At 42.4% G+C, this 27,414-nt stretch overlaps 1 protein-coding gene across 2 annotated transcripts in view; it reads right to left on the bottom strand.

Moving 5' to 3' along the window:
- LOC115156169 (TRAF3-interacting protein 1) overlaps nt 1–23,841 on the bottom strand; it is a 41,550-nt gene extending 17,709 nt beyond the window's left edge. The window contains exons 1-12 of one of the 2 annotated variants that reach the window (XM_029703515.1): nt 23,611–23,841; nt 15,660–15,728; nt 11,090–11,251; nt 10,167–10,295; nt 9,475–9,900; nt 9,279–9,353; nt 4,273–4,296; nt 4,019–4,094; nt 3,852–3,872; nt 3,557–3,641; nt 1,052–1,144; nt 645–783 (exon numbers count right to left, since the gene is read on the bottom strand). In XM_029703515.1, coding sequence (XP_029559375.1) covers nt 645–783; nt 1,052–1,144; nt 3,557–3,641; nt 3,852–3,872; nt 4,019–4,094; nt 4,273–4,296; nt 9,279–9,353; nt 9,475–9,900; nt 10,167–10,295; nt 11,090–11,251; nt 15,660–15,728; nt 23,611–23,733 — 1,422 coding nt within the window. In that variant the 5' untranslated portion in view covers nt 23,734–23,841. The remainder of the gene's footprint in view (nt 1–644; nt 784–1,051; nt 1,145–3,556; nt 3,642–3,851; nt 3,873–4,018; nt 4,095–4,272; nt 4,297–9,278; nt 9,354–9,474; nt 9,901–10,166; nt 10,296–11,089; nt 11,252–15,659; nt 15,729–23,610) is intronic. The other variant, XM_029703516.1, reaches the window with a different exon arrangement.
- Between the last annotated feature and the right edge of the window lie 3,573 nt (nt 23,842–27,414).

The following is a 27,414-nucleotide window of genomic DNA, read 5'->3' as shown; positions in this document are numbered from 1 at the left end:
GCCATAAAAAAGCCAGACTACAGTTTGCAACTGCACATGGGGACAAAGATCGTACTTTTTGGAGCAATGTCCTCTGGTCTGATGAAACAAAAATATAACTGTTTGACCATAAGGACCATCGTAATGTTTGGAGGAAAAATGGGGAAGCTTGCAAGCCAAAGAACACCATCCCAACCGTGAAGCATGGGGGTGGCAGCATCATGTTGTGGGAGTGCTTTGCTGCAGGAGGGACTGGTGCACTTCACAAAATAGACAGCATCATGAGGAGGGAAAATGATGTGGATATATTGAAGCAACATCTCAAGACATCAGTCAGGAAGTTAAAGCTTGGTCGCAAATGGGTCTTCCAAATGGCCGAAACGTTTGACCCAAGTTAAGCAATTTAAAGGCAATGCTACCAAATACTAATTGAGTGTATGTAAACTTCTGACCGACTGGGAATGTGAAAAAAGAAATAAAAGCTGAAATAAATCATTCTCTCTCCTATTATTCTGACATTTCACATTTTTTAAATAAAGTGGTGATCCTAACTGACCTAAGACAGGGAATTTTTACTAGGATTAAATGTCAGGAATTGTGAAAAACTGAGTTTAAATGTATTTGGCTGAGGTGTATGTAAACTTCAACTGTATGTGCTCCCTCACCATCTCCATGTCGGGCATGTCGGGGGGAGGAGGGGCAGCCTCCTCCACCACAAACTGCTCATCTTCATCCTCCTCCTCATCCTCAGAGAGCTTCTTCCCCTCCATGATGACAGCCGCCGGGGGCTTGGCACTGGTCAGCCTGCAACACACACATGTGGCTTAGAGAAGGCAATGGAGCAAAGCACATATAATTTTCTCGGGCCCGGGTTCAGTCGCTAAACATTGTGAAACTTTGCAGATAGAAATGTCATGGAATAGAGCTGACGTAACACCTAAATCTACATGTTTTCGCTAAATCATTCATTTCGAAAAGTTCCAAAATGTTGTGACCTGAATGCAGTGCCGCTATGCTGACAATTGTATCATTCATAGTGACACTGGAAGTAAAAAGTATGAGGGGAGGTCACCTTTCGGCTGGGGTCACGTCAGCATAGCTCTCCTGCCTCTTGAACCGAGGAGGGGCAGGCCGTGCGCTGTTGGGCCGAGGTATCCTTCGGTTGCTGGTTGGGAAGATGAGAAGTCAAGCCACACTAATGAATGATCAGCCACAGTCAGAGTAATGGGGAATATTTAAGATGAATAAAGTGAATATTTACTTAAGAGTAAATAACACAATGCTTAGCATATTTATATGTTTTCCCTTTCTGTAACACACATTTCAAGTGTTCTAGTTGTGACACAAATTTCTGTCACAGGTTGATGGTCACTTGCCTCTAGACTGTTATTTATTAAACTCATTCTGTCGATAGTGATTGACGTCAGACTGAAGGTACACTTAACAGGCGGCACACTGATATTATATTGATGACCTTATGAACATTGTGTGATTCTGCAGCAGCTGGCAAAGTCACAGTCTTTTGTTGTGACTTTGTACAAGAACATTTGGTACTGTGTGATTAGAGGGCCCGTTAGACATTTTCTATGCTGGAGGCTGTTTTTCATGTTGCAACTTGTATTAAACCGACTTGATTTATGATAGACCATATATTTTTTTTTTTTTTTATGTTACCTTTATTTAACTAGCCAAGTCAGTTAAGAACAAATTCTTATTTTCAATGACGGCCTAGGAGACAGTGGGGGCAGAACGACAGAATTGTACCTTGTCAGCTCGGGGATTTGAACTTGCAACCTTTCAGTTACTTGTCCAATGCTCTAACCACTAGGCTACCCTCGACTGCTCTCCTTTTAGTTCACCTGGAAATTCCTTTAACAGTCAGTAAACCCCACTCTCTCTCACCAATATCCGCTATTCTATATAGCAGGGTTTCTCAAAGCTGATCATGGGGACACACTGTGTATGCTGTACTGTACTCTAATTGAGCATCAATTCAACACCAGGAATTAGCCATCAGATTGGTTGGTTCAGGAGAACCATTTAACCAAGAGACTCTGGGAATCACATATCTTCAAAGAATCACAGATATTCAAAGACAGATAGACAGGATCGGGAGAGTGTGAAAAGTTACTGCACTTAGTTAGAACAATTATTCACATACTAGCCAGTTCATTCAGTCTAATTGGAGTAGCTGGTTGTAGTGAGAACATGAAAATAGAGTGGTCCACAGAACGAGAGTTGAGAAACCCTACTCTATTGGGACCTCAATTGCAACACTAACCATTCAGTCAGTCAGTCACTCTACCATGGGATAGCATGTGTTTGATGTTACGCTGAGAAGAATATAATTGAGAGTGGGGACTAGCAGAGCAATTTGTTGTGGTGTAAAAGAGAGAGAAAGTGGCTAATCAAATGTAATGAGGGGGTTGAGAATACACAGGGGTGGCGTCCCAAATGACACCCTATTCACTAGATTTAGTGCACTACTTTTGACCTGGGCACTCTACAGGGAATAGGGTGCCATTTGGGACACAGACAGTGTTAAGTGCGCCCGTTGAGTGCGGCGGTTGATCAAAAAGGAGAAAGTGGAGGGTTCGCATCAGTGAATGGAGTTCTGTTTTTGTAGAATGTTTCGAAACTCTTTCTATCCCACCGAGAAGAAATTGGCAAAAACTTCAGTTTTAAGCAGTGAGGTTTTGGGAGAGACCATTTCAATTGTTGCTGACTGTGCAAATTGAGCAGTGCCCTCAACAGGGCATACAATTAACAATTGACAAATGTGGGTAGATTTTAGGTATTGGCGGGTACGAATGGTCTATTTCACCAGACGCTTAGGTGGGTGGTCAATTTGCAGGGCTCCACATTGCGAGCATTACATGTCAAAAGCCAAGTAAGGGCACATGTGCAAGTTGTGATTTATAGCAGAGAAATGCTGCAGTAGCTGTTTTCAAAGTATTTCTGCCGTTTTGTTTCATAACTACAACACCGCATGGCTGGGGAGCTGTGCGCAGTGAGTTAAGTGCAGGTAGATTTATTTTTGGAGGCGCTGCACACAGGCTTAACAGTTGGTCTAATTTCCTCGAAAGTCTACAAAAGTAAGACTGTCCTCATATTTCTTGACTATTTAAAATGTGTTGTTCATGAGCTTGGTTGTTTTTCCATGTTCGTTTGAGTCTGCTGCTTCAACTGATAAAGAGACGCATCTACTACTGGTCAGTTCCATAATCTCACACACACAGACAACTTGAGTGGTCCCCCTTACCACGGGAACCTACCGCCCTTAAAAGGAGCAGCTCAACATTTTCTCTCATCTGATATTTTGGTTAAAATGAAATTACTTTCTTACTAATACATTTGTTTTAGAAACATTACAAAGCATGGTTGGTCATCAGTTTTTTTTAATGTAATTATGGACCCCAAAATATTTTTGCTGGTAAAAGAAATGAGTGGCCAGTAGATTATATATTTTTTTAAATCGACCTGAAACAGTGGCTGGTTGACCAAAAATAAAAATGTTAGCCCATGGCCCTCAAACCCTGCTAATTTGCTTAAATCAACTGTCAAACACCACACAGACCTGTGGGCCGTGTGGGCTGGCACTGCGTCTGTGGCATCGCCGTTCTCCAGGGGGACTGGCCTCTCTGCCAACGGAGTGTCTCCATCTACAACAACATGACGCTGATATGAGAACACACCTTCTCACATCTTTCATTGGAACTTACAATCGATGGACTTGATAGCAAGAAATGCTGATTGCTAGGGCTTATAGAACAGAGACGCATAAAAATGTCCACCCTGGATCACTAAATGAAAAAGACACACCAGCGCCATCTACTGAGAGAAGGTATAGGTGCAGTGAGAGAAATACTCGCCTCCTTCACCGTCAGACTCTTCTGGAAAAGAGGCGACAAAAAAAAAGTATTTGATTTTTTTATTTCTCTACTCATATTATTGTGTAAACAGAAGTATGACTTTAGTGAAAGGCTAGAAGGCTGGGATATTTGAGAGGAGCAGAGGGGCTGGAGAGAGGGGTTTTTACCTTGGACTCCTGCTTTGGGCATGCGCCTCTGCCCCTTAGCAGATGAAGGCCGGGGTATTCTGGCTGGACTGTCAGACTGAGGAGAGGAAGGGAGGAAGAGAGATGGAGGAGGAGAGGGAGGAGAGTAGAAGAGAGGATGACTGAATAAGTGTGTCCCATTCATGTTTATAAGTGCACACACACTTATAAACATGCAGGGTCATTCTTAGAAAAAGAAGGACATAGGCAGCCCCGTTTTGAAAATAAGAGGTTACCTGTTTGTCTGTGACTTCTGCGGCCTATAAAAAAAAGAAAGAAAACATCGGGTAAACAATAGATTAGCAATTGAATCCAGGCGTGTCCGAAACTTCCACCAAACGGCGCTACAATGGAAGTAAAGCGGTGGAAACCAACCTCCTATGGTTAATGGCATAGCACTATTTCCAAAGCATGGCATGACCAGCTACGCTAGGCAATCGTAGTAAACTCCCACGGAAAACACTCATACCGTACTACCCAGTTTACCCTTCCCAGGTCTATGCTTTATAGCTCTAGCGAGCTAGACTAGGGAGCATTAGGCTAGACGGCCATGGAAGAGATACCTCTTCAGCTGTATCAATAGGCTCCAGTGGAAGCTTCCAGTGGCAAGGAGCACAGAAATCAACCATTATCACACTGATAGCACCATAGAAATAGCCTACATGAGTATAATATAATATTCTCGAATATGTAAAAGGCCAAATGGATGGCAATTTCATCCTGGTCTACGGTCATGCGGTACTAGGACGAGTGGTCTATGGTAGCTAAGTCAAATCTGTCACACAACTAAAGCACATTCAACATCAGTCCATGAATGTAGTGATAGTCTATAGCCGTCTGAGAAAATGTGGAGACTTCTTTTTCCATCTCTGGTGGTTTGACCTCTTTTACTGAATGAAGAGTGCTGCAGATCAGCGGTCCCCAACCTTTTTTGGGCCACGGACCGGTTTAATGTCAGACAATATTTTCACGGACCGGCCTTTAAGGTGTGGCGGATAAATACACAAAATAAAATGATACGACCGGCATAAAAACGGTGGTATTTTTTAAATATAATAATAAACGTGAATCCACTGTGTACTCGTATGCAACTTTATTAGCAGCGTCCTCGTAACATCGCACCAACAACATAACATGAGTAACATCCTCTCTGCCCCCTAACACTCTCTGGTCGCTATGGTAACGTTTAAACATGCCTTAAACATAAGATACAACACAAAAACAAATATAAAGTGCATGAAAAATTCAACTCACCATAACGCTAAATCAGTGGAAGCCCTGAGCTTGTCTCTCTGCAACGAGACGGTCCCATCTAGGGGTAATGGGAGACAATGACACCCGAAGTGTGTTGCTTATGTCCAGTCTACTCCGTCATTTGTTTTGGTTGCTGTCACTGCAGAAAATCCCGCTTCACACAAATAGGATGTCGGAAATGGCAACAGGGTTTTCAGTGCTGTTTTGGCGATCTCAGGGTATTCTGCCGTGACTTTAATCCAGAACACCGGCAGAGTTGTTGTCTTGAACATACTTTTAAGGCCGCCGTCATTTGCGATCTCCAGCAGTTGATCTTCTTCTTGCATAGACATGCTGGATTCACCCGGTTTGTTGACAAATGGGTCGCGGATCCATTCCTTGGCAGTTCGTGGGTCTTTTGTGGTTAGGAAGTAGTGCTCAAACTCTTAAAAGCAAAGACAGGTGATCGTGCACCAGCTGGGACAATGAAGGCTCGGGCTCAGTCTCTTCCGAAATCCCTGCGAATGTTTGAAACATGTCAAATATACCTCTTCACATGCCGTCCCCACAAATCAAGTTTGGCTTTAAATGCAGCTACTTTATCTGCCAACTTGAAGACAGTTGTCATTTTCCCCTGAAGTGACCGATTGAGTTCATTGAGCAGGTTGAATATGTCGCACAAGTAAGCGAGTTTTGCGACCCATTCCTCGTCACTGAAATGTGCTGCCGGCGGTGACTTTTTTTGAGAGAAATCTCTGCAGCGTCTCTCGTAATTCAAACACTCTGGCCAGCGATCTCCCTCAGGATAACCATCTTATTTCTGTGTATAAGAGAAGGTGTCTGTGCTCCGCGTTCATCACCTCACAAAGCTGCTCGAACAAGAGTGAGTTAAGGGCATGTGCTTTGATGTGGTTAATAACTTTAACGACATCATTCAATACGCTGTTAAGTTCCGGTGGTATTTTTCGGCTAGCCAGCATTTCCCTGTGAATGACACAATGCGTAGACTCACATTCAGGTGCAACCTCCTTAATCCGAGTAGTTAAACCAGACAGCCGGCCGGTCATGGCAGCAGCTCCATCTGTGCATATGCCGACACAAAAAGGACCATTTCAGTTTTCCTGATATATAATCATCCGGCGACTTGAATAGTTCTGCAGCTGTGGTTTTGGTTGGCAACGATAGTGCACATAACATATCCTCATGCACATCCTCCTGATAAAGATATTGCCTTGTTGTCAATATCTGTAGACTCGTCAACCTGGAGTGCGTACCACGGTGATGTATTAATCCTCTCCAACAATTGTGTCTCAATGTCCTCTGCTATTTCCTCAATGCGCCGAGTGATGGTGGTAGCCGAAAGAGGCACCTGTGCTATCTTTTTAACCGCAGCCTCTCCTAGAAGTTCACGGCAAATGTCTTTAGTGGCGGGCAGGATCAATTCTTCACCAATGGTGAATGGCTTCTTAGCCTTAGCAATACGATTAGCCACCAAGTATGAGGCTCTCAGTGCACTCGCATTTGTTGTGGTGGCCCTCAGTAATTGCTTCTGTCCTTCTCGTTCATGCTTTTTTTCTTTCAAAATACTCCGAAGGCTTGTCTTTTAATGCAGGGTGCTTGGTCTCCAAGTGGCGAAGCAGTTTTGAAGGCTTCATTGCCTCAGAGAGCCGGTCGCCGCATATTATGCAGAGCGGGCTTGGTGCGCGGGAATCACCTGTCGCGATAAATCCATATTTTAAGTAGGACTCCTGGTATTGTCTGTTAAATGCAGCTTTCTTTTTCTTGGAAGTCGTAGGCTCTTCTTCTGTCTCCTCACTGGGCCTTTTCCACTTCGCAAAGAAACTTTCCAAGGACGTTTGTTTTTTACTCATTTTGCTAGCTTGTGGGTTTAATTTTAGCGGCAACGTATCACGTGACCGAGACAAGCGTCAAGAGTGAGTCATAGACGGATGTAACAGAGGGAATCTGGTCATTTTTCTAAATAAAACATCGTTCAGACTCAGATAATAAATAAAACGGAAATAAATGTAAGTTATTTATTCTTTCTCTGCGGCCCAGTACCAAATGACCCACGGACTGGTACCAGTCCGCGACCCGGGGGTTGGGGACCGCTGATATACAGTGTCAACGTTTGTGAACACGATGTTTGATGTACAGTTACAAGATGACATGGCGTCGTACCCCGGGTTGTTCTGAACAGAAAGAGCCTACGTTTGTCTATTGTTGAAGCAAATTTTCAGTGGCACACACACACACTTGAATGCACTCATGACTAGGGCTGTTGACCGCATTACCGCCACACTGGCAGTCATGAGTCATAACTGCAGTAAAAAATGTGTTAGTAGTAGCCAACTCGCTAACGATCATCAGGTCACTAATGGCCTGGTACTCAGGGCTCTATTGTCCCTCTATCCACTCTGACATCAATGCAAACGCATTCGAAAATCACATCAAACACTCATTATCAAAACAGTATGTGCTTTTAAAACTCACTGTGATTGATCAATTTGAAGAAAGAAGTTCAACAATAGGTTGAAACTGTGTTTAAAACATGGTCCTCGTGGATGTTGTTTCAAAGCCTAACAGAAAGATCTGTCCATTTCGTTCTAAGGTGATAATTCAAAAACAGCCATAGCATATTAGAGATTATGCATAACCATAGGCCTATATATAAATATATATATGAGCCCGAAAAAAATCCTGAATTAAAATAATGATTGTGTCGTTATACAATACATAGCCAACCGTATATTACACATGGCAGAAAAACATTTTAAAAAATACTGATTTAAGATATCTTTGGTACATAGTTGGTCTAGCCTACATTAAGCTCCAGCAGGTATATCTCTCTGGTCACCCCTAAAGCCAACTCCTCCTTTGGTCGTCTCTCCTTCCAGTTTTCTGCTGCCAATGACTGGAACGAACTACAAAAATCTCCCTCACTAGCTTTAAGCACCAGCTGTCAGAGCAGCTCACAGATCACTGCACTTGTACATAGCCCATCTATAATTTAGCCCAAACTACTACCTCTTCCCCTACTGTATTTATTTATTTTGCTCCTTTGCACCATATTATTTATATTTAACTTTGAACTTTCTTCAAACTACAAATCTACCATTCCAGTGTTTTTTTCTTGCTATACTTTATTTACTTTGCCACCATGGCATTTTTTTGCCTTTACCTCCCTTATCTCACATCATTTGCTCACATTGTATATAGTCTTATTTTTTTCTACTGCATCATTGATTGTATGTTGTTTTACTCCATGTGTAACTCTGTGTTGTTGTATGTTGTCGAACTGCTTTGCTTTATCTTGGCCAGGTCGCAATTGTAAATGAGAACTTGTTCTCAACTTGCCTACCTGGTGAAATAAAGGTGAAATAAATAAATAAAATAAAAAAAATAAAAACTCATTCAGATTTATCCAACAATTATAGTGAATTTGTTTTAAATTTTGAATAGCCTAGTAATAGAACAAATTCTTATTTACAATGACGGTCTACTGCGGCCAAACCCTAACCCGGATGACGCTAGGCCAACTGTGCGCCACCCTATGGGACTCCAAATCACGTCCAGTTGTGATACAGCCTGGAATCGAACCAGGGTCTGTAGTGACGCCTCTAGCACTGAGATGCAGTGCCTTAGACCGCTGTGCCACTCGGGAGCCTAATGAAATATGTTTAGTTGTGAATACATGTTATGATCGTTGTTCCCGAACAGATTTCACTTGGTTCCCATACTTGCGGTATATTCAATTGATTTAATAGAATTTTTAAATGTACCAAAAGGTGCTGATCAGAGGCTTGTATGCAGCTTGTATGAGTGGTGCTAACCATATTCATATTAAATAACATTCAATTACCATGAGACCGGCAGCCTTTTGCATGACAATAACCGGCTGACAAAATGTAATGAACGCCAGAACCCTACTCATGACTCCTTTCTACGCGCACCAACATTATGACTGACAATAGTAGATACTGCTCATAGGAGAGAGGGGAGTGCTTACCACTGGTTCAGGTTTGGTCGTTTTACTGGGCTCCTCTGGATGTGGTCGGTGTTTTGACTCCTCTGACGCTCTGGCCTAAAAACACACACACAGGGATCTCATAGAAACACGTGTTCATATTAACTAACATTCAATTACTACTGTTACATTAAGGATTTAAATGGGACAAAGCCATGGAATGACTGACATGCTCTACCTTTTTGTCGCTTTTCTCTGGCACCTTGGTCTTCTCCTCCCCCTGTTTGTGTCTGGTCTCTCTCGCCTTCTCCCTTTCTCCCTTGTCTCGCCGTTTATCCCTGTCTCCATCTTCCTCCCTATCCCTATATCGGTCTCTCGCTCTGTGTGTCTCCTTGTCTTTGCTCTTCTCGCCGTCCTTCTCCCTCTCCTTGTCTCGTTCCCTGTCTTTCTCTCTTCTCTTGTCTTTGTCCCTCTCTCGGTCCCGGCTCTTGTCCTTGTCACGGTCTTTGGTCCGGTCTCGTTCACGGGCCTTCTCCGACCTCTCTCCCTCACGGTGGGGCTCCTTCTCCTTGTTGCCCCGCCTGTCCTCCTGCTCTTTGGGCTGGTCCGGGTCCTTCTGCTCCAGGCCTCCACCGACGCTGTGCTCTCGTATCTCCTTCCTCTCCTGGGGAGACACACACACATTTGCATTATGTCACCATCCCCGCCAGCCTCAACACATTGTGGTAAAATAAACAGTCACAGCAGTACGGCCCCTGTATGACTAGTCTAGATGCAGTTAGAGGTTAAAGTTGAAAAGAAAAAACGTTTTTTGAATGACAAAAACTAGTGGTGACAGATATCCATGTCTGGCATTCTCATCCATAGAATTGGAATGGTCTGAGGGGATAAGTCTTGTCCACTCGATGAGTTCTAGGTGTCTGGTCTCACCTCTCGGTCTCTGTGGCGCTCTCGTCCCTCCCGGTTCTCCTTGTCCTGGGAACGGGAGGTGCTGGCCTTCCCTTTGGGGTCCAGCTTGTCCCCTGCCAGCACCCGCTTCACTGCCTCCTCACTGGACAGCTGGGGACGACATGACACAGGGGACAGTCATGATCGTTAACTCACATTCTACCATACTGTGTACATTTTCATGAAGTCTGTTTATTGGGATTTTCATTTTCTTTCTAGGTGATGTATTATAAGGGGAGTGCAGATTACTAGCACACATCAATCTTTGTCCAGAATAACCTGCACACCTGTCTGTCAATAATTAATTGAATACATTTTTTAAAGACATGTGTAGCATACATATCTAGTTGCCTCAGCCATTCGAGTACAACAACACATAAATTATTGAGGATTAAAAACACAAAGTCTGCAGACTTATTTCCATTGTGGTCCTTGTTACAATCAATGCTGTGTATGCTAGCTACTCGATTAATCTACATGTGTATGAACAGTCTGCTACAATGAAACCTCAGGGAGGCATGGCAGAGCTCCCCTGAGCTCAAAGCCCTTTATTTACACTGGCTGTCTCCAGGGTCCAATTAAAATGTACTAGACTGATCCTCTTCAGACCCAGGAGCTCCAGTAGTGTGCGTAAACATGCATGACCTTTATCTGGATTACTCTGTTTTAATGTTGATGTGTGACATTTTTTTTCCTCCAGTGTGCATGTACGCCAGAAACGACCATTCAAAGTACTTGCAGCAAGAATTAGCCCATCTTGTGTTCTTTACAATGTCTGGGAGAAGTGCCCTCTCCTGTCTATGTAAAATGTATTTGGGGCAATGTTACAGTATGTTGCTTAGGCCGTTTTGCGGACCGTGTGTGTGTTTGTGTACATGAACGCGGATGATTCCAAGCAGACCGACCTTGTTGAGGCAGCACTTGGCTATAGCCTGCAGCAGCTCATTGGTCTTCTCAGGCTCGTGGCCGGCTACGATGCGTGCCGGCTTGGCCGACAGGGGCTCGCCGCTCACCAGCATTACCACGTCCATGGCCTTCTGCAGGAACGCCATCTTAGCATCCTTATCCTGCGCAGAGAGAGCGAGAGAGAGAGAGAGAGAGAGAGAGAGAGAGAGAGGTCGAAAGGGATTGAAAGAAGGACTGAGAACAACTACTTTAAGACCATCATCAAATGGGAATGTTTTTTTTTTCTCCTCTGAGGTTAGCATAACAAAACCGCTGAGTAGGTCTGGCTCAATTACCGTATAAACGACTGTTATGGATGAAGACAGTCATGAAATTAAAATAAAACGTCAGAACCATTTAAGAAAACTTTAATAGAACGGGCTTGGAACCGCTAACCCTAGCAATTTGACTATTAAACTAATGGGTACACGCGCAATGGCTGCCTGGTATTGTGACGCAATAATTTCCATGGTAATGTAGAATGTTCAATCAAATGATGGTAGCCCTTTACACTCCTAACCGTATACGGGTTGAAAATGCAGTGGCTGTACAGTTACATGCTATACAGGACGTCAGAGCTCAGGGTCTCCGCTTCACAGCTCTGTATGGGTTTTGACTGACAGACGTTCTGAATTTGAGCACCACTTGCGACAAGAAGCTTCCCGAATCCCTCCCGCTACCTGGGCAACTTTAGCACATTTTTTGTTTTCTGAGTGAGGGGGAAAAGCTGCAAATTACGAGGACTCAATATATTTTGAACTATGAGACGTTGAGGGTTATAAATACCGCTTTGATGTCATGCAAGCAAGCCAAACGGGCACTTCACAGCTCCATATCATAAAACTGATGTAATACTTTATACAGTGTCAAAGTTTATGATCACTATGCTTGATGTAGAGTTAGTTACAAGATAACCTGGCGTCACACCCTGGGGTTGTCCTGAACAGAATGAGCCCGTGTGTTGTACTGTGTAGGAAATTTGCAGCGGACCACACATCTAAATGCACTCTTGAATCCATTCTATACACAAACCAAAACTACAATCGGCTTCTCTGAATTGCCTTGTGAAAGCCTAGCACTAAGATCATACTTTATCATTTAGCTAGTTATGTTGGCAATAGAACAAGCTTTCAAATTATGCCCGTTTTTTTGGATTGCATCAACAACAAGAGTAATTGTGTAAAGGTCTGTGTTCAGGGCTGTGTTCCAAACAACAACATAAAAAACGACGTGTGCTTGATCTAGTTCCTCAAAAAAGGTATAGGTAGGAGCGCAAAATAATTAAAAAAAAAAAAAAATTACATTTTTTACATTTATTTTTTATAATCACCTTATAGTTGAAGACTCAAAACATTGAGTCATAAAAGTGCATTGAAATGACTTAGGAACTGTGCACACTTTGGAGAGGAATGTGGCAACTTGGAAACACCACTTACACCTATCACTCAAACCCGTGTCAACCTTTTGTCTTATGTTGCACCTACCCCACATTTTCCAAGAACATTCTTATTATGTTACTGAAATCCAGATTTCGTTAAACAAATGCGGCAAAAAGTACTAAATGTAAATTGCACATAAAATCAGAGTAATGTTTGGATTTAGTCTTGTGAACTGTCCTCAGCTTTAGTGTAATAATTTCCCCATAATCTCCAAAATGCTCAGTTTTAATTGCTACCATGGTTAAGCATATGCGTTCCATATTTCTTCTGTAAGAAAGATTTCATTTTAGCCCTATCCATGTAGGGCAATTCCCACGAGTGTAAGGGGTTAACTGATGTGGCTCATGCAATGGAATGTATTTTTTGTAATGTCAGTTTAGTTGACAAATAAAAATCACAGAACATGGGTATGCTTCCTGCTTTGGGTACATTCGCCAGTCCTCCCATTATGCCATCCTTGACTTGAATATGGGGACCCCCGTTCTATGCATTCCATTCCTATGGCAGCAAAGTTTTTGCCATTCAAATTGTTATTACGATTATAGTTAGGGAAAAAAAGTGGCCGCTGCTCTCGGATCAGCTTTCTCAATTCAAATCTTTCCTTAACATTAGAATTATTTCATAACACTGATGACGGATCAGCTCCTAGAGAGAAAGCATTCTAATGCTTACCCAATAAAAATGCAATAAAATCACAGATTTGGCACATCATTGCGCACGTCAGGCTACACATCATGAAATATATTGAGACAAATTCCAGGCAGTAGCCTACAAATTAGCAAATAGAACTCAATTGATTGAACATGAAATGTATTTCAATACTGTTTATATTTTAAACGTAGCCATCCTGGTTTTCATTTGAAGCATATTTTAGTTTTTTTTATATGTCGCTTGTTTGCATCAACTGCAAAGACATTGGCAACCTTGTATTTCTAGGCAACTTTGTGCCGAAGTAATCGGCGGTCAGAGAGAGATGGATAAACCGTGTGTTTCTTTGTTTAGCGGAGATCTTCTGTGTATAAAGTGCTTTTAACTACACAATTCGGTGTTCTACAGGTGATCTGAGGCAGGCGTTAGATTACGAGCCTCACGGTCCTGGCCAATTACCGCGATTAGAAATTCCACGACCGCAACAGCCCTTACTGCTGAGTCTTGGTTCTTCACCTACTTTTTCTCATGTGCGCCCTCCATTGATATCATAGTACACATGACTACTGGAGAGTTCATGCAGACTGTGTGTGTGTGTGTGTGTGAGAAACCGAACAATATGAAGGACCCCTTTTCACCATGTGCACTTGAGGGAAATCCCAACCTTTTCTAGTTACACACCGACGCACAATGGAACTAAGGGTGTTACACTGTACAGACAGCCCATTCCAAAACGGTGTCCTCATCTGTGATCTGTTCCCAGAAAGGCACAGTTGAGACTACAACCTAAGCTCCATGCCAACAGTGTAACATTACGCTGGCCACTAAAGTAACCTGGGCTTAGTGATAACTGATATCAAGCACGGTGCTCTGTTATCACCGTTCAGCCCCCAAGCTCTCCAGAACCTGGATTTCACAACACAGGTGACATTTAAAGGCCTGAGAGAAAGAGCAGTGGACGAGCCAGAGCCAAGAGTGTCTCTTTCATAGAATTAGGAATAAGAATACTAGAACGGACATGAACATTCTTAAGACGGAATAAAGGTCAGCCATTTTGGTCAGGGAGTTGGTCAACCATGGTTTGCCAGTGCTGTGATAAGAGTGTAAAATTATGAATTTGAAGAATTTATCTGCCCTGTACGTTTGTTTGTTAGCTAGCCAGAAAGTTTTATTTCCATAAACGTTTCTAAATAACTGCCAATACGCCAACATTTCATTCAAACAATGCAGTCAATCCACAGCCATACACTGGCTGAAATCAGTTGACGATAGGACTTAGACAAGTTGTAAATGCAACAATATTTTTATATGATAGCACTCACAGCTTTCCAAAATAATTTAGCTGCTGTTAGCTTAGCTGACACAAATTACAACAATATTACATTTCTCCATTGTGCTCACCAGAGATGTGGTACATTGTAAACAAGTCTAGTTGTTAGGTCGCTAACTTGTGTTTAGTTTTTTTTGTCAGCGCAAACAGTTTTTTTTTTTAGACTGGTTTATGGAATGAGTTTGGCTGTGGATCTGTTTCATGCGAGGCTTGGATGATGAATTTTGAATTTACCTTTTACAATAAAAAAGGTGAAATTGAGGAATAAATTTGTGAAGACCTTTATTTCCCATCAGTACAAAACATTGTTTAGATGATTTTCAGACAACAATGCTGTTTAGACACGTTTGTTGCATCATACGTTCTGTTGCTACTGTTCCAATCACGTATTTGGTATGCTGCAGGACCACTCAACCACACAAATATGTGATCGTACGCATTAAAGGGTTTTAATTGTCTGTGCAAGCTCAACCAATTACAGGTGGTCTCTCTGAAACTGATCTCAGGTGAGTTTGGGGGACAAGGCCACCCTATTTGTTTACAGTCTCCTGCTCTCTTGTGTGAGAAAATGGGTTGTCTCGCAAACACTCACCCCGATACTTATCCGAGGTCAACCAGTGGTCTGATAACACACAACAGTACGGTGTTAAGCCACCTCTCTGATAAGGCCCGAGTCACAGCCCACTGGCCACTCTAGATTATATAGCTACACGGGGCTGTCATGGGTTACACTCATGTCATCACGTCGTGTCATGGCTGGATGTTTTTCACACCCAGGCAGGTTGCTGGAAGTGACACACACACACAAAGTGTGGGCAGAAGCACACAAACTCAGTGAGATGATATCTATTCACTCAGTGTTAAAAAGCCCCCAGCTGATTCATTATCAGCTCACAGAGCAATACCTGTATGGGATAGGCCTAAGCGCTAGGCTATGTATCATTTATTTCATAATAACTGTGCAATAGACAATAACTCACTAGATCTGTCACACTGGAGTATAACAATTAGGCCAAAGCAACATATTCATAGGCAGGGGGCCTACTGCAACAATCTGTTCTTGAGTTTCACAAATGACCTCCATCAAGTAATCAAATGGAGGAAATGTCTTACCTTCACATTGTCTGACTTCATCTCTGTCTCTAGATAGAGTCCCTTCATGAAGCCAGTGGTCCGGATCACCTGTAGGAGAGAGGATAGAATGCATTGCAGGGATTGACGTTAAAGGTTGGTCTATTGTCAGGGGCAAGTGAACTGAGCAGTCAGGCAAGTTGTGCCTGCTCTGAAGTTGCCCCAGGTTATTTTTTTAAAACTCATATCCAGAAACCCTCTTTCTGGTTGGTTCATCCCCATTGTTTAAGTGAAAGATGGCCAATTTATGGCAGCCAGGGCAAGTTGAGCCTGGTCAGTGGTTACCCCATTATGATTTTAAAGACAATTCCAGTAGCCTAACACAGGGGCTATTTTTTTTTTACTGCTACAATATGAAAGTGGAAGTTGTGGTCAACACAGCAGAGCACTAGCCACTAGGCCTATGTCCTAGTTTAACTTTATTACAATTAGATTCAGTGGGGGAAAACACTTGGATAATCAGTACAATGGAGTCACGCTTGCAAACACACTTAATCAAATATGTATGAGCATATACTGAAAGGTGAAACAAACTGAAGGAGTTAGAAAGAGACAACAGTGTACTCAACTCTGCTGCTTGTGGGAACAGCACGTGGTCAAAAGCAACTAACCCTGAATTACCTAAGACCTCACACTGGCTGAGAGAGTGTGTTGTGTCCAGGTGATGTAGTTTTGTAAAGGCTGCTCTGCCTGGATATTCTTTGCTGGATATTCTCTGCCTGGATATTCATTCTTTGGTATAGCCTGTGGCACAGACCCAGCCACTAACAAACCCTCTACCAGGGGAAGCCTTTTGGGTCATTCCAGGGTTCTCCCCAAAGAATGTAAAACAAATATATATTGATTTTATTTATTTATTTATTTACAAACACTGAATTACTCTTGCCTGGCCCTCAACTCCGAGGCTACGGCTTAGGACACGGATAAGTACAAGTCCTGCTACAACTTCTGCAGAGCCATCAAACAAGCAGAAGGACAATGTGTGACAGACTCAGAGCTAGAAAAAAAAAATGGTATATGTATATATACACACACACACACACACACTTGAAGTCGGAAGTTTACATACACCTCAGCAAAATACATTTAAAAACTCAGTTTCACAATTCCTGACATTTAATCCTAGTAAAAATTCCCTGTCTTAGGTCAGTTAGAATCACCACTTTATTTTAAGAATATGAAATGTCAGAATAATAGGAGAGAATGATTTATTTCAGCTTTTATTTCTTTCATCACATTCCCAGTGGGTCAGAAGTTTACATATACTCAATTAGTATTTGGTATCATTGCCTTTACTTTGTTTAACTTGGGTCAAATGTTTTGGGTAGCCTTCCACAAGCTTCCCACAATAAGTTGAGTAAATTTTGGCCCATTCCTCCTGACAGAGCTGGTGTAACTGAGTCAGGTTTGTAGGCCTCCTTGCTCGCACACACTTTCAGTTCTGCCCACACATTTCCTATAGGATTGAGGTCAGGGCTTTGTGATGGCCCTCCAATACATTGACTTTGTTGCCCTTAAGCCATTTTGTCACAACTTTGGAAGTATGCTTGGGGTCATTGTCCATTTGGAAGACCCATTTGCGACCCAGCTTTAACTTCCTGACTGATGTCTTGAGATGTTGCTTCAATACATCCACATAATTTTCCTGCCTCATGATGCCCTCTATTTTGTGAAGTGCACCAGTCCCTCCTGCAGCAAAGCACCCACACAACATGATGCTGCCACCCCCATGCTTCACGGTTGGGATGGTGTTCTTCGGCTTGCAAGCATCCCCCTTTCTCCTCCAAACATAACGATGGTCATTATGGCCAAACAGTTATATTTTTGTTTCATGAGACCAGAGGACATTTCTCCAAAAAGCACAATCTTTGTCCTCATGTGCAGTTGCAAACCGTAGTCTGGCTTTTTTATGGCGGTTTTGGAGCAGTGGCTTCTTCCTTGCTGAGCAGCCTTTCAGGTTATGTCGATGTAGGACTTGTTTTACTGTGGATATAGATACTTTTGTACCTGTTTCCTCCAGCATCTTCACAAGGTCCTTTGCTGTTGTTCTGGGATTGATTTGCACTTTTCAAACCAAAGTACGTTAATCTCTAGGAGACAGAAAGCGCCTCTCCTTCTTGAGCGGTATGACGGCTGCGTGGTCCCATGGTGTTTATACTTGCGTACTATTGTTTGTACAGATGAACTTGGTAGCTTCAGGCATTTGGAAATTGCTCCCAAGGATGAAGCAGACTTGTGGAGGTCTACAATTTTGTTTCTGAGGTCCTGGAGGATTTCTTTTGATTTTCCCATGCTGTCAAGCAAAGAGGCACTGAGTTTAAAGGTAAGCCTTGAAATACATCTACAGGTACACCTCCAATTGACTCAAATGATGTCAATTAGCCTATCAGAAGCTTGTAAGGGCATGACATTTTCTGGAATTTTCCAAGCTGTTTAAAGGCACAGTCTACTTAGTGTATGTAAATGTCTGACCCATTGGAATTGTGATACAGTGAATTATAAGTGAAATAATCTGTAAACAATTGCTGGAAAAAAGTACTTGTGTCATGCACAAAGTAGATGTCCTAACCGACTTGCCAAAACTATAGTTTGTTAACACATTTTTGGAGTGGTTGAAAAACGAGTTTTGATGACTCCAACCTAAGTGTATGTAAACTTCAGACTTCAACTGTATCTATCATACACTGCAGTTAAGGAACAATGGGAAAGTAATTCTGAAAGTTGTAACCCCACTTTTGAGAAAACGGCCAGTGAATATTTTGGTACACCTACTGGTGAGCTCCTCTTTGTCTTCACCTATTCAGCAACCTTCACGCCCTCTTAAGCCTTAACCCCACCCATCTCTTTAAGGATTCACATGTGAGGTCATGTGCTAAACAGAGTGAGTGAGTAAGGTAGTGTAGTAAAAAAAAACAAAGACTTAAGAGGTAAAAGTAGTAGCCTACAATAAGGAAAAACTCCAGGTAAAAATACACTTTATCTAGGCCTATATCCTAATCTGACTTTGGTGCAGGTAATGTTGTTCTTCACATTAGCGTCTCTGGTAAACACACATTATATCAAATAAATTCAAAGTTTATTTGTCACATGCACAAGATATAGAAGGTGTAAACGATACAGTCAATGGTTACTTGCGTATTTGGATAGTTGCAATATCAAAAATAGAAAATGTCTAGATACAAATATTTTATAATTATTAGATGATGCTCACCCAGACACTAGGGGTGTGCCGATTAATTGGAGAAAACGAGTATCGTAACGGATATGGGCAATTTTTAGGATGTGATTATGATCAGAGTATTTTTGTAATTATCTGTGATCAGAAAAACTGTTTTTTGGGTGCCAGCAAGCATGTTTCTCATGTGTCAGTCACAGAGTTTCTAAGCCATACTGTACTGTCTTTGAGTCAGTCATGTGTGTAGTCTAAATAACTAAAACTGGCTAGTTTGCCTGTCTGTAAAGAGAAGGGCGGGCTTTACGTTGATCCGACTGGATACAGTGAAGCTGTATCTCTGTCCACTCGCTACATAATTTCACGCGATCACTTTTCCTTGCATGTTTTCTGTCTGATCATTCAGATTTATCATAGTAGCAGGTAGGAGCAATCACATGGCGAGGACATTTGCTATTAAAATGTGGAAACGGGTAGGGAAAAAAAGATGACACGCTAATGCTCATTCTGACTGAGTGACAGCAAACTTGGCTGCCCCCTGCAAGCTGGAGGACACACACACCCCTCCGTGTGCTGCTTCTAATCTGCAGTTTTTTTGCAGTGAGAACGTGCAGGGAGGTATTTTGACAACATCTATTTAGGCATATTAAAACACTTCTGTTTTTTCTGATCACGAGTATCATCCGATCCGACGATACGATTACGACTATGAGTATGGCCACGTCGGCACACCCCTACCAGATACACTTGATGGGTCATGTGAAAGAAATGCTATAACCACCCCTCAGCCCTCTCGCTAAGTGGATGAGTCACTATTGTCCAGACATGTACACATGTTCCTGAAATACAATGGATGGCCATAATCACTCCCAGACACACCTGGCTAACTTGATGGGTCATGTAATTATCTGGCGAAGTAGAGTCTTTCGTTTAGACATGTAGCTAGCTAGCTAAACAATGAACCATAATCCCAACCCATACTACTAGCATTACAAACTGATTGTCATAGCTAGCCACCATGCATGAAATGCTGTAATAACTTTGTTCAGTGTTAGCTAGCTAGCTAACATTACCCTATAACTAGCAATGCAAATGGATTTCTGAGATACAAATAATATTACTACACAGGTCATACACGTAACGTTAGCGAGCCAGCAAGCTAATGTTCACTTGCTAGCTAACAGTATGCTTTAACTTGTAATGAAAACGACTGACAAAATTAGAACCGTATAATATCTGAAAATGTAGCTAGACTCTTACCCGTATACATGGATGAACGCTCAACAGCAGACTAGTACCCCTTTAACTCAATTTTGTTTTTACAGCTTGTTTGGTCTGCATTGTGTCAAGTCACTTCGGATCATACTGACAGTGTGCAGAAAGTAGTCCATCACAACTTTTTTGCACTGATCTTTGTCAACAGCACCTGCTAAATTCAGGGCAGCAATGTTGTTGAGAGCAGCAGCAAAACTTTTGCAGTTCTCCATGGCTAACGTTATATCTTTCAAAAAAGCCGCAGTAGCAAGGATTATCTACACGTACCGAGCAGCTCATGTTATAGACAGAAGCGTGCTACATGGCAGACCAATCCGAACTTCTCTCTCAGCATGTCCAGCCCATCCATTATCTCAGCCAATCATGGCTAGCTGGAAGGTTCCTGACTTTTTCCGTGGCTAAAGCAACTAGGCTCATAATTAAACAATTGTATTCGTATTTACAGATGGCATACATGTTTGTTATTAAGGCACATGAAAATTCATATCTTCCAGAAGGCATTTCTGCCCCCCAAAAAATTTAAGATGGCTCTCCTGTGATGTGCGACATATGCCTAGCTTCCTGAAAACAGTTCACACATAGGAACAAGGTACACAGGCTCCAGTCCATTACGGATTACAAAGGACGACCCAGCTGTGATGCCTCTCTACCAGACGAACTCAATGCATTTCATGCACACTTCGACAAAAACAACACTGAGCCATGCAAGAGGGCCCCCACCGTGATCTCGCTCTCTGAGGCCGACGTGAGTAAGGTTTTTAAATCAGGTCAACACTCGCAAGGCCGTGGTACCAGTCGGTATTCCAGTGTGCGTTCTCGGAGCATGCGAAGAACAGCTGGCAGGCATATTCATGGTAATCCCCAAATCTCAAGCTGACCACCATCATTCCTGTTCCCAAGAACTGTAAGGCTACCTGCCATAATGACTACTGCAATCTCCAATCACGAAGTTCTTTGAAAGGCTGTTCATGACACACATCAACTCCATCATCCCAGACCCACTCCAATTTGCATACAGCCCTAACAAATAACTCAGCCATCATTGCCAGTCTGCACACACTTGTGAAATTACAGATGCTCATTCTGTTTCTGTTTGTTTGATATTAATAGGCCTGTATTTTTCACCTTTAACAGATATCTTGCTCGTCTGGATGGACTCTTCTACCCCTCTTCTGACCAATTAGTCTGTATAAATGGAAGCACACACACACACACAGCAGTCTAGGGTGGTTGTGTGAAACGTACAGATGCTCATTCTGTTTTTGTTTGATATTAAAGGCACACTCAGCGATATGACGTAAATGCAGAAAGTAAACAGCATAGTGGGTCAATTTCCGCAATAACTAAGAGCCTTGAAATACGAGGCTCAATTTAACCACTGTTTTGGTGTCCCAGCTACCACGCTCTAACAGCGTGACGTGATTGACACCTGTGCACATGTGCAAATACTGTGAGAGAGTGAAGTCTTGCATCTCGCTCATCTCCAAATCTGCGATGCTGCTCGAGGCAACATCCTTCGCTGAGTCTACCTTTAATAGGCCTGTATTCTTTACATGTTCACTACGAACTATGGCACTTAAGATGCACCTACTGTAATGACTTCTGCCTGTATGGAATGTTTTATCTGTGATGCTAATAAATAGGAGAAAGACCCAGCCAAGAATCTGTTTGGAAAGAGGTTTGTTGTGCACGCATTTATGAACACTGGCAATCTCACCTTTGCTAGAGTAGCTATCAGGAAGGTTAGCAGCCACCACCATATACACACACACACATAGTGCAGTCCAAGGCAGGGGTAAAGGTTTGGTGAGTCTAGCATATAAGGTCTGGGAGGAGTTGCGAATGGCCATTGAAATGCATTGAATTTCATGCATATATTGCTATGGTTTAAAAAAGTTAAAATGGTGTCAAATAGATTCTCAGGTAATCTAGTCTGAAGCTACCCAAAGGTGTTCGATGGGGTTGAGGTCAGGGCTCTGTGTAGGCCAGTCAAGTTCTTCCACACCGATCTCAACAAACCATTTCTGTATAGACCTGGCTTTGTGCACAGGGGCATTGTCATGCTGAAACAAGAAAATGCCCCAAACTGTTGCCACAAAGTTGGAAGCACATAATCGTCTAGAATATTATTGTATGCTGTAGCATTAGATTTCGCTTCACTGGAACTAAGGGGCCGAGTATGAACCATGAAAAACTGCCCCAGACCATTATTCCTCCACCAAACTTTACAGTTGGCACTATGCATTGGGGCAGATTGCATTCTCCTGGCATTCGCCAAACTCAGATATGTCTGTCGGACTGTCAGATGGTGAAGTGTGACGCATCACTCCAGAGAACGGGTTTCCACTGCTCCAGAGCCCAATGTCGGCTTGCTTTACACCACTCCAGTGGACACTAGGAATTGCGCATGGTGATCTTAGACTTGTGTGCGGCCATGGAAACATATTTCATGAAGCTCCCGACGAAGAGTTATTGTGCTGACGTTCCTTCCATGGACAGTTTGGAACTCGGTAGTGAGTGTTGCAACTGAGGACAGATTTTTACATGCTACGCGCTTCAGCACTTGACTGGGCAGCTCTAGTAGGGCTGACATTTGACAAACTGACTTGTTAAGGTGGCATCCTATGACAGTGTACGTTGAAAGTCACTGAGCTCATCGGTAAGGCCCTTCTACTGCCAATGTTTGTCTATGGCGATTGCATGGCTGTGTGCTCTATTTTATACATCTGTCTGCCATGGGTGTGCCTGAAATAGCTGAATCCACTCATTTGAAGGGGTATCCACATACTTTTGTATATATAGAGCATTTCATTTTAACATGCTCATATTATTGTATAACCCCTGAAAATATCATGTTGTCATTCTTAAGGCTTGAGATATTTGAGTTTGTTTGTTAGTCTGAGTCCAACTGTGTCATTTTGGTGCCAATTTTGGAAAAAGGCATTGCCATTGACTTATTATCTCCTGTGACCTTTTGAAATTGTAATATCTCATCAATGGTAAGGCCTACTGACATGAAGCAAAGTGCACTATGCTTCTTACAGTACGTTGTATCATTTGGTATGTTCAGCTCTAAAAGTTGTTTATTTGACCCCCCTAACACCATACCTTAAGGAAGTTCTATTCCAAACAAGCAATCCTGGTGCATTTCGAGAAACTCATTGACTGTCACCTAGAATAGATGTTTAGGCCTCATTTCATAACACCCTCACAACACTTGTCCTGTGACAAAACGACATAGCAGTTAGATGGCTAAAGTGAGCAAGTGCAGTGGCATATATTTCATTTGTTTAATGAAGGAAATATTTTCAACTGCTTCATGAGTAAATAACCAGCTAACATTAGCTAACTCGCTAGCTAGTTTTTACAAGGGTTAATGTTAGCTAGATATAAAAATCCCACAAAACCAATATAAGTTATGTAGCTTGCTACCTCTGTAACTGGTAACGTAACTAGCTAACGTTAGCCAGTAAAATAATCGCTCACCTCACTGAATATGTCGTGCAGGTATCGAAACGGCGGTTTGGTGAGCAGTTTTTCAGTAAGCGGCGGTTTCTTTATCACTTTCCCCAAAGTGTCTTGGGTCTTTTTGGCCACTGACGCGTTCATAGCAGCTGTTGGAATGATAATTTTCCCAAAACTATTGATAAAAATAGGAAAAAGACTGTTTTTCTACCAGCTCTCCTGTCGCTATGTCAATAGCGTCCAATCCCACAATGCATTATTCATCTGAAATGCGCCTGCGCCAAGTGTTCACGGTTGTCAAGCACCGTTGGCTGAGTATAGCAACAACTAACAATGCAGTAAAAGAACTTGACCAAAACAATGCAAATGTCATGGAAACGCGTGGGGAAATATGCTGTGGGCGAAAGATCCTGAATCTCCTCATTGCCCCAGAGCAAAATTGGACTACATTTAGGCTATTTGTATATGTGAATTTCACAATGTTGAGGTACAAATCGGAGTATAACGCTTATATGGATGTCAACCCCAATAACCTGTATGTTCCTGTAATCTTCACCAATCAACTGCAGTACAGTTAAAAACGACTTCAATTGACTAAGTACAGCACACACAATCACACAGTAACTTTTTCACTAGAAATACCTTTCGTATAAAGTAATTGCCTTTCAAAATGCAATGCTCACAATACTTTTCATATGATTCTCTTCTCATTTGTTTAAATACATTCTTTTACCAGGTAAGCTGACTGAGAAAACATTCTCATTTACAGCAACAACCTGGGGAATAGTTTCAGGGGAGAGGATAAATGAGCCAATTATAAGCTAGGGGTGATTAGATGGCCAGATTGGGAATTTAGCCAGGACACCAGGGTAAACACCTCTACTCTTACAATAAGTGTAATGGGATCTTTAATGACCTCAGAGAGTCAGGACACCCATTTAACACCCCATCTGAAAGACAGCACCCTACACAGTGAAGTGTCCCCAATCATTGCCCTGGGGAATTGGGATCCTTTTCAGACCAGAGGAAAGAGTGCCTCCTACTGGCCCTCCAACACCACTTCTAGCAGCATCTGGTCTCCCATCCAGGGACTGACCAGGACCAACCCTGCTTAGCTTCAGAAGCAAGCCAGCAGCAGGATGCAGGGTGGTATGCTGCTGGCTATTTGACCATCACTTAATCCAACTGTGCTTAATGGTTAATCACTTAACCATTTGTTAAACCTATAGATTTTAAACTGGCTTGGATTTTGTGTGTTTGTAAAGTATAAACATCTAACTGATACATGATAACCATACATAATGGCTACTCAAAGGGGTGTGTGAACACTTGCAATTTCAACATGGAGCAGGATAGACAGCAAGGGAGAGGAAGAAATCAAAGAGCTCGTGGACAAGGGGCCCGTCGGAGAGGTGGGCATGGGCCCCGTCAAAGAGTTCAAAGAGGTGGGCATGGGCACCGTCAAAGAGGTGGACATCAGAGAGAGGGAGGCAGATGGCAGGGAACTGTTGTGTCTAATGAAGTCTGGGCCATCGTCGTTGACCATGTGGTAAGCAGAGACCTTAGCATGGCAGAGGCTGCCAGATTAGTTCACCCCAATCTGAAAATCATGACAACATTTCTGCAAGAAAACCAGTAAGTCTGCAGGATATGCACTATGCTTTACCATTACATTTACAGTAAATTACATTTTGTAGTGCATGTAAATTCAATTTTTTTTTTTACAGTATTCATACAGTATGATCTATTGACAGTATACTCTGTTCTACCCTCAGAATTGACTGAAGACCCCATGGTGGTGACCTTGGCCATGTGCTGACCAACCAGCAGGAGTGCAAAGTGGTGGAAATGGTGAGGGCCAGGAATGACATACGGCTGTCCGAAATAAAGCAGGCCATTGAGGAGAACGATGACACCTTGCCAATCAGCTTAACAACGATTGCCCGCTTTTTGAAGAGGCACCAGGTATCTATGAAACACATTTACCTGGTGCCTTTTGAGAGAAATAACGACCGGATGAAACAACTGCGGGCTGAGTATGTTCAGGTACAGCACTATATACTGTATTTCTGTTACTATTAGATGCACATGCTACTTCACAATATCATATTGGAACTATACTGCAAAAATAACTAACCAAAATATATTTTTAGAGGGTGACAGTGCTTGATGCTGCTGTGAACCATCACAAGTATATCTTTGTTGATGAAGCGGGCTTCAACCTGGCCAAAACTCGGCAACTGCGGGCGGAACCTCATTTTCCAACGGCGACTGTCCAAGTGCCTGGACAATGTGGGGGGAAACATCTCCATGTGCTTAGCTATCTCTGAAGATGGTGTGGTAGGACAGAGGCCATTACTTGGATCCTACAGCGCTGTACACCTCATTGTGTTTCTCAATGAATTTGAGCAGGCCTGTCAAGGTGAAGGGGTCACCTATGTCATTGTGTGGGACAATGTCAGGTTCCACCATGCAGAGGTGGTTCAGGCATGGTTTTGAGCCCATCCCCGATTCGTGACCCTATACCAGACACCATACTCTCCTTTCCTCAACCATATTGAGGGATTTTTTACAGCATGGCGGTGGACGGTGTATGATAGCCATCCCCATGAGCGTGCCACCCTCCTTCGGGCCATGGATGAGGCCCGTGACAACATCAATGCAGACCAATGTCAAGCTTTGATTCGCCATGCCAAAAGCTTTTTCCCGATTTTTTTCCCCAAATGATCAAAACATGCTTAATGCAAATGAATGCGTGTTAAACGTTATGTTTTATTTTCATTCATTTCATTTGTTTCATTTAATTTCTTACATTTGATTACAAACAGTACACCTATGTTTTTTTTTGTTGCATGAATGATTGTAGAGGATGTCTTCACTGATCACATCTTTGATTACACATTGGATAGATATTATGGAATTTATAGATTTTCTGTCAATTTTATTGGGTTACGTAAGTCTATTGCCTAATGTGAAAACTGTGTAATCTACTGTAATTTACAGTACTGTAGCATTTTACTTTCAGCACTTTTAAGGGCAATTTGAAACGCGTATCTTGCATGGTTTGCTATTGGATTAACTGGTAGTTAAAACGACTAAATTGAAAAGATCCCATTATGTTGTGTTTTGGTGATTAAACCAATGTTCTCATTACATTTCACAAGAAACATATATATTTGAATCAATGGTTGTGTGGTGAGAGATGTTAACAATCCAAATGAGTGCACAATGACAGGTTTTGAAGACTGGCTGCATTACAAATGTGACCAGTTTGGAGTTTTCCACTGAGAGTTGTGAAAATGTACCACATACGAGTTTCTGTAAGACACATTTTCAGGATTCTGTTTGAGACACTCAAGGTGTGGGTTGATGGTCACTAGACTTGAAGCTGAATGTTATGGATTATTCTCATATCTGTGGATAGTGATTGACGCCAGACAGAAGGTTCAAGGACCGAGGACACACTGATTATTCACTGTTGTATTTTAGTGATGACATTCTGTGGACACGCGTGATTCTGCAGCAGCTGACAAAGTCACTGACTTTTGTTTTGACTTCCTACGAGCCTCTTGGTCTGGTGTTTACAGAACTTTTGGTGCCGTCTGATTCGGATAAAGGGGCCTGTCTCCAAGAAGCCAGTTAGACATTTTATCTTCTTCTGTGCTGGGTTGTGTATCCCTGTTGCAAATTGTAATAAATTGGATAGATTTTTGATTGACTTTAGCAACAACTTATCTCCTTTTGTGAAATTCCTATTACAGTGTATTTGTGTGGTACATTTCATTTGCTTTGTTTTGTGTAATGCCAATCCCATACCTGTTTGGT

The sequence above is a fragment of the Salmo trutta genome, chromosome 20 (genome assembly GCF_901001165.1).
Source record: "Salmo trutta chromosome 20, fSalTru1.1, whole genome shotgun sequence".
NCBI lineage: Eukaryota > Metazoa > Chordata > Actinopteri > Salmoniformes > Salmonidae > Salmo > Salmo trutta.
Note: the sequence above shows the minus strand (reverse complement) of the source record. Positions and strands in the feature narration are given on the sequence as shown.